At 35.3% G+C, this 8,020-nt stretch overlaps 1 protein-coding gene across 1 annotated transcript; it reads right to left on the reverse strand.

Annotated features, from left to right (window-relative positions):
• Window position 1: 1 nt before the first annotated feature.
• On the reverse strand, window positions 2–6,457 carry si:dkey-79d12.5 (maternal B9.15 protein). Its single transcript, XM_052578003.1, has 5 exons — window positions 6,245–6,457; window positions 2,897–3,077; window positions 2,111–2,248; window positions 1,649–1,946; window positions 2–1,415 (listed from the first exon to the last, which is right to left on the reverse strand). The coding sequence occupies exons 2-5, from the start codon at window positions 3,067–3,069 to the stop codon at window positions 1,221–1,223; spliced, it is 804 nt and encodes a 267-aa protein (XP_052433963.1). The 5' UTR covers window positions 3,070–3,077; window positions 6,245–6,457; the 3' UTR covers window positions 2–1,220.
• Window positions 6,458–8,020: the final 1,563 nt, after the last annotated feature.

Raw genomic sequence — 8,020 nt, forward strand, 5'->3', positions numbered from 1 at the left:
GTTACTGTTTTAGTAATAAAATATATATTTGTAACATCCTTTGGACATAGCTCATTACTTTTTTGCTAAAGGAGAAACAATATTTACAGTGAATGCATAACAGCATAACTTTCAAACAGCGGATTTGAAAGATTACAGGGGAAGAAAGGACACATGCATTTGAAGACAAAAAAAAAGGCAAAATTGGTAAATAAAGCATAGGTCACACGTATAACATACAAAACCACACACAATTAATTTATATAATAATAATGATATAGCAAAGGTAAAATCTAAAAAGGCAGGTTATTAAAACATTTCTGCTGGTACACATGACAGCAATTGTGAGATGACACTGTACACTTTTACATGCAGTGTTTACACAACAAATACTACAAGAAGAAAATCCGTTATGTACAATCAAAATATCAAGATAATGAAATGTGGAAATATGGCTTGTAATGAAATTGTCTTGAGGCAATGTATACTGCCACCTAGTGGTATTGGAAAAATATACAGTACAATTATCATCATTTAATGCAGTCCTCTCTACATCTTGAGCAGATATGATTGTTCTTAAAAGTGAATTCCCATTAGTCAGGAACTTCAATAGCCTATATGAGATTATTTTTAATAGAAAAGGTATAGGATGCTTGTTGTTTTAGAGGTAACTTCATAAACTATTACACCTGAGCTGAATTGCTGGTAATATTTGGGAATGTGCATCCATTGAGTATAATAACTAAATTCACTCAAAACAACTACTCCAATAAATATAACTCAAGTATTCTATGAATAAAAAGTTACTAAAACATTAAAACAATCCCGACAGAAGCTACTGGAAAAGTTTTCATTTCCATATCTATGACTGAAAAAATTTCAAGTATGTGGTAATCCATCTTTGGCAAAGTTGAGAAATAATGCCTGTACAGTTTGTGATCAAGTAAAAACAGAGCCAGTGTTTTGTGCAAGAGAAGCTTAAATATATTGACTGACCATTTTAAGCGCATAAAAACCTAAAGCTAAAACCCAAAGAAAAAATAAATAATGGCAGAATAGGTCAAACGAAAAGCTTAAAGTTCATTTGAATTAATAAGCCCAAAATCAGTAAAAAAAAATAAAAAGTTAAATAGTTGGCATGCTTGACACTGTATTTCAAGTTTATAATTTCATTCTAATATGCTATAAAGTTCCCTGCAGATGGGCAGATGCGTCTTACATTACAGATAGACTGGTTTAGGTTACCCTTTCACTGTCCCCCAGGTTTGGAGGGTAGCGTGAGGCACAATGAACTGAGGAGGGGCTTTGGGAATGACGTAGTAAGCAAACAGCGGAGAAGGTGCCGGTGCACATACAGTCGTGAAGAACATGCCTCTCTTCTTCTTGTGATGGGACCACATCGGTGCAGGGTTATAAAAGTACTGCGGGCCAGGGATCTGTTAATGGCAGAAAATGTTTTAAAATGTTAGTTTAATTACTTTTTTAATTGCAGCAGTTGCCCCTTTTTATACCTTTTTTTACTCAATGTAAATTGCTGAAGTTAACTTTAAAGGGACAGTACAACTTCAGTTACTGGTACATAGTATTGAAAAAATAATAATATGCATGTCAGTGGAGACCAGCAACTGAAGTTGAATTATCCCTTCAAGTTATCCATAATGGTACTTACCTGAGCTGGAGTAAACTTGCATGGCCCTTTAGATTCCCTTGCTTTAGATCTTGCTGTATGGACTGTATTCTTCACTTTTCTCTCCTCTGCTTTTTTTGTTTGGTTCTCTTTCACCTCCTCTTCTGTATCACTTGAGACTGCTGAGCCGCAGTCAGATGAGGTCGCTGAGTGGTAGTCGGATGTATCCAGATTCACAGAATCCGCTTGGCTAAAAGTATCACCCTGATTAAAGTCCCTTTCCTCATCCTCCACTTTAGTAAACTGAGCGACTGTAAAATATCTGCCATTCTCTCCAGAACTGCGGGAACATATGAATGTGAACCATTACTTTTAGTGAAAGGTTCTCACTTCACAGAACATGTTGAGTATAATCATTCATAAAAAAGGCCAAAAAGAACGTTTGAAAGTCTTTTTTTAATTGATCAAATAACAAGCCTTTCACAAAAATATTGTAGAACTTACCGCACACACACCTCCGATGGATCGATCCAGATCGTGATCTCCCGAGGAAAACCTAACTCGCTTGGCTTTAAGCCGCTTTCCACGCACGCTTGTGATACCGATTCATCACAAGGAATTTTGTCATTTATTCTGATGCATCTGAGTAGGGAATAAAAAAAGGGTCATTGTGAATGACTGCTATGTATGTTTGTAGGTCTTTCATATATTACCTCATGTAGAGAATGAGGTTACACTTAAACAACAAGTCAGATTTTTTAAAGAAATTCATGTTTTATTTAGCAAGGATGCATTAAATTGATCAAAAGTAAAAACATTTACAATGTTAAAAAAGATTTTCATTAACAAAATGCTGTTCTTTTGAAATTTCTAATAACCAAAGAATCCTTGAAAAATTAATCGCATGTTCAATTAAAAAAAATATTAAGAAGTACAACAGTTTGATAATAAAAAGGTATGTTTCTTGATTTCCTAATCAGCAAATTAGAATGATTTCTGAAGGATCATGTGACACTGAATACTGGAGTAATGATGCTGAAAATTCAGCTTTGCCATCACAGAAATATACTACATTTTAAAACAAGTTCAATTTGGAAACAGTTGCTTTAAACTGTAATAATATTTTGTAATATTACTATTTTTAATGTATTTTTGTATTTTTAAAAATGCAACCTTGACCCTAATATTAAACAAAACCCTTTTAATATATAACTTATAACTAGAATATATAACTTTCCTATAACAACATTATAATAAGCTATACTAAATTAGTAGATGCCCTTGATTTACCTGTATGCCTGTCCTTTGCAAGGATTGTCTGGGTACCAGTGGCCAGTGAACTTTTTAAGCAGAAGCTCTTGTAAATTAGCAGCGAAAAGTTTGGCTTTAATTTGATCCACACCTCCACGCTCCACTACCAAACCTTTCAGAAAATTCACGCCAGCACTCACTTCCTTCTTCATTCTCACCACTATAAATAAATTTAAAAAACAGTTATTTTAGGCTTCTTTCATATTCAAATAAACAAATAAAAAGAATACCTATTAGTTTCTAGTCACCTGCCAAAAATATTGACAAAAAAAAAAAAAAAATTCTCATGCTTAACCACAACCTGAAACACCTACAGTTTTGTAGGTCATCTCTGTTGGCATCTGTGATAGAGGAACTTCCATGAGCATTGTTTTCTGTTTCCTCTGACACGTGTTGAAGCTGTGTCAGCTGTTACTGGACTCCACATGTGAAGACTTGTCATACTGATAATATGCCACAGCCATAATTTGCATTACACAGGCAAATAAGATACAAATAAGAAAAAAAGGCACTCTTTTTCCAACAGCATATTGCTAAATAAGGTTAACAGTTGCAAATGTAGACACATAAAAGTGCAAATAAACATAAATAATAAACCTTTGGACTCACATTGGAGGTTGTATTATCAAATAAGTATTTTCATAATGCTATATTGCTGAACAAGATACCTGACATAGGCCACTCTTAAACTTTTTATGAATTTAAGGATTTTATATCCAAGACATTCAAAAGAATGATCATGACCTGAGCTTTCTTTTTTTATCTTTTTTTTTTTAGTTAATAAAACCAAAAGAAGATATGTTTATTAAATGTTTTATTCTACAATTAACAGCTACTGTTTAAATTAAATTTTGGTTTTTACCTTGTGAATCATGATAGTCTATGTATGACAATTCATAAGTCTTTGTAACCTATAAATGATTCATTTTTATAAGGTTTCAAGAAAAAAAAATCAGGTTAATCTATAAAATGTATATTACACTAATTAAACCAAAACCGAACATGTGACTGAGATTGTTGCATTAGGCAACCTTTGAGCAGCATGCTGTGAATACACTCAAGCATTAGTCAGACTGCTGATTTCAGTGACACAATAATAACTCATTCAAGTGTAAGTTTTTTTTAACAATGCACAAAGGGCTCAAACAGCGCTGAGATCAAATTTGTTTTCCACCTACATGTCAAACTTTTGAGTTGGAAATACAGGAGATGAAAGATCCAATCGCAGTGTGGTTTAATAAGGGTAATCCAAATCGTAAATTAACAAGCAAGGGTCAAAAACCCGAATTCAATCCAAAAATCAACAAACAGGGAAGGAACAGGAAAAGGAACAGGACACTCGGAGGGCGAGGAAACTGGGTAACGGAAGGAAAGGACTCCATGCAGACAAACAGAAAAGGACTGGTTAATATAGGGAGGATAATGACTAATAAGTTAAGGCACCTGGTGCAATTAACAGGAGTGCAATTACTGTGTTGAAGGGATAAGGCTTTGTGGGAATTGTAAGCTGTGTCCAAATTCAGGGTCTGCATCCTCCTTAGGATCCTTCCTACCCGGTTGAAGGAGGAGGGGTCCTCCGACAACTGCAAAAACCGGAAGTCGGTGTTTGTGAATTTGGACAGCCTACCCTTCTTTCAGTTTCCTCCCTTACCCGTTGCTCATATCCTGTCGCCTAACAACCGTGCTAAGCAAGACGCAGATGAAGAGCTCATCGTTCTCTCCCCGGAGCTTTATAAACACTTCTGTCTGCTCTTTCGTCCGTAGAAGCATTAAAAACAGCTTCAATCACTAACAAATTTGCTGTGTGTAAGGGGATATTCACACAGGCAGTAAGGAAGAAGCTAGTTTACGAAAGTAAAAGTTTTTTTATTTACATATAAACGTACAAATGTATAAAAAAAATAAAAAAAAATATTAACGCTAAAACAAAATACCTAACTAGACAACCACTGAAAATATATTTTTTTGAAAAGCCAGTTTTTTAAAAATCTTCGACACATCGAAAAGCATACTCCTCTCCCACTCCGCTACCGCTCGCTTTTTCCGCCATTACGCTCTGCCGAAAAGAATTATGGGATAGGTAGGACAGGAAAGGATCCACACACGTCCTTCCAATTCGGGGAAAAGGAGGACGTATTTGTGGGCAACATTTGAAGGATCCTACGAATTTGGACAGCCTTCGTCGCGTAAAATGTGACGTAAAATGAGTACTCCGAAGGATGTAGACCCTGAATTTGGACACAGCTGTAGTGTCTAGGGTGAGGTGCCTAAGGGGAAGTGAGACCACTAGTGGACACCCAGGCAAACAAAGACCAGACAGCGTGACAAGGTTCAGATGAACTGCAGATAACAGCCACTGACTCCTGTACAAAGTCAGCAGTTCAACTGATGCTGAAAGTTTTGTCTAGACTATGACTAATTGTGTAATTAATACATCACACAAACATCATACTGTGTGATATGTATGACAGTTTTGAAGAGGAGAGGTTTTATTTGATGTATGATAAAAGAAGATAAATAAATAAAAGGAGAGATCATTGGCATAATGGACTCTGAACGGATGTCACTCCATTCTATGTCTATATAGCGTGAATCACACGGTATAAACTCAGTTTGGACCATTTTAGACAAAAAAAGCAATTTTCAAGACAATATATCTAAGTGCTTGTTGTATGGGATAAAGTTTACAATAATCAAATATTCTATTCTCTTATTATAGTCTAGTAAAACTGATCTATTAACAATCATGAGCAAGATTACTGTGTAAAGGAGTAAAAAAAAGCGAAACGCACTCAAGAACAATATACAGTCACGTGCTACACGCGCACCACATGCAATACTGAAACTTTTCAAGCAAGCAGTTGGGAAAGTGCACCATCGGAAATTCCCATAAGAAACCCCCAAATCATATGTATGTAGACCTATGTATATACCTATATTATAGATATATATTTACTAAACATTGCTAATACATACAGAGTGATAACACTAACATGGTGTCTCCAAAAGTAATAATGTATTTCAGACTTTTTCTTTCTTTCTTTCTCGTTCTTTCTTTCTTTCTTTCTTTCTGTCTCTCTTTCGTTCTTTCTTTCTTTCTTTCTTTCTTTCTTTCTTTCTTATCTTTTTTATCTTAATATAATGGTAATAAGTTTAACGGTGTTATTAAATTACGTTATACTCGGATTTTAACATTTTATATACTACATCACATTTATGTTTTGATACTTTAACAACTTAATTTCTATAACCTCCAGATAACAAATAAGAAAGAAAAACTTTAAATGTTATTGTCTTTAATGTATAGTTCTTAAGGTAAGTTCTTACCGATAGGATTCTGATTCCAAAGCGACTGGCTCTTTTTCGTTCTCTTCAGTTATAGCTATTTCTTCAAAACTGTTCTAGCCTATCCGAACAGACTAATAACCTGAGTAAGCACGTTGCTTCCTTGTTGTAGTACACTAGTGTTCCACGTTTCTTCATTCGCGTTGTGCTCGGTCGACCAACAAACACGTCATTTTACCGTCAGCGATTCGCAAATGACTCACTTCCTTGTCCAGAAAGTACAGTTGATATTCTGTTATTATGGCGCTGATTCACCCAAAGCCCAAATATGGGCAGCTCTAGTGTACTAGGAAGTAAATGTAAAATATAATAATCAAGTTGGCCAGAATATTTATTTACACCAGGAATTTAAGAAGACGTTGTAAGAACACGTGCTACGTTATGTGTGCTACGTCTGTTATAGTCTAGATTAGTTTAATAATAATAGAAGGTATTTCATGTAATTAATAATTTCAATAATACTCAACAATGAAACCATTAATTCTATTTAAAAAGTATTTTGGAAGAATTTAAGACAAAGAGTCTGTTCATTATATAAAAAGCCGTTGATAGAGGGTGAACTTCTTCTGATGTACAGCAGATGGCAGAACTGATACCTTCTCTTTCTTTTTTCCTCATTTATGCTGCTTTTCTGTTGCTCTCTGGGTGAGAATCTGATGTAAGAGCATGTTCATCAACCAGCGTAAGTGTTAACTCAGCTTGCTTATACAGAAAATGGAAAATGTCCTAATGATTTGAATTCTAAAGAACAGCTTATAAAACAGCATGATATAAACATTACACTCCGTTTTCTAGGCACTCCTTTGCATTCACAGTCAGTCACTATAAATTCAATCCAAAGTCACAGACAGATCACAGGCTACAGCATGTTCAATATGCCAAATCAAGATGCAATTATGGTTAAAAAAAGATAGATGAACACAGATTTAAACAGAGGAAGTAGATAGATCACAGGGCCATTACCAATATTCGCTAGGCTTTTACTGGCAGTGCAGCCAGGGGAATAATCATTCTGCCTCTGCTTGTAACAGGAATTTGAGAACAAAATTGGTGATTTCTCCTCATTTTCTCTTCCTTCCATTGTCTTTTCCTCCTGGCTCCAGATTCCTTGTAAGGGGTAATTCCAGTCCTCAGTTGGTAGACTGATTGGATTTTTCCTGGATGCCTTTGAACAAACAATTAATTTGGTCAAAGAGCCATGGGTGATTTGGCGGCCCACTTAAATTAAGAGTGTGATTCATTCCTTAGATCTGGCACCTCAGCCCTTGAGAGGTTGGTGTTATGTGAATCATAATGAAGAAAACCTATGCACTTGGTTCATTTGCATTTGATACATTTTTCTTCAGTGCAGAAATGTGTCTTGAATGTGACATTATGGCCATTCGTAAGCTGATTTCCCGATGTCTAAACACTCTGGCTCTATCAAAACATTTTGTTTATTTCTGCATCCCAACCAGCCCAGCAACAGTGGCTCGGCCAATGGAAGGAGTTTTGGGGCAGGGCTATCTGCATGACTGACCAATAGCAGACACAGTGTTCGGTCATATATTTTTTTGCAAATTTAGCAAATAATACTTCAGTTTGGTCAGAATTTGTGCCAGTTTGGCGACATGCCAAAGAAATTACACATTTTACCTTTAATTTCTGGTACTTTTCTGGTAATTATTATTATTTTTTTTTATTCTCTTGCTCTCCCAGCTGCCCACAAGTCCTTAGATTATTAGTCACAATAATAATAGTTGAAAAGTAGCTTGAAGG

Source organism: Carassius gibelio, chromosome B16 (genome assembly GCF_023724105.1).
Source record: "Carassius gibelio isolate Cgi1373 ecotype wild population from Czech Republic chromosome B16, carGib1.2-hapl.c, whole genome shotgun sequence".
Lineage (NCBI taxonomy): Eukaryota > Metazoa > Chordata > Actinopteri > Cypriniformes > Cyprinidae > Carassius > Carassius gibelio.

What these genes read in the sequence shown, in the direction of transcription:
- si:dkey-79d12.5 (XM_052578003.1), bottom strand. Translation starts at nt 3,069, where the DNA reads ATGAAGAAGGAAGTGAGTGCTGGCGTGAATTTTCTGAAAGGTTTGGTA. An exon ending in TGCAAAGGACAGGCATACAG is followed by an intron (nt 2,249 to 2,896) that starts GTAAATCAAGGG and finishes TTCCCTACTCAG; the next exon opens with ATGCATCAGAATAAATGACA. An exon ending in CCATCGGAGGTGTGTGTGCG is followed by an intron (nt 1,947 to 2,110) that starts GTAAGTTCTACA and finishes ATGTTCCCGCAG; the next exon opens with TTCTGGAGAGAATGGCAGAT.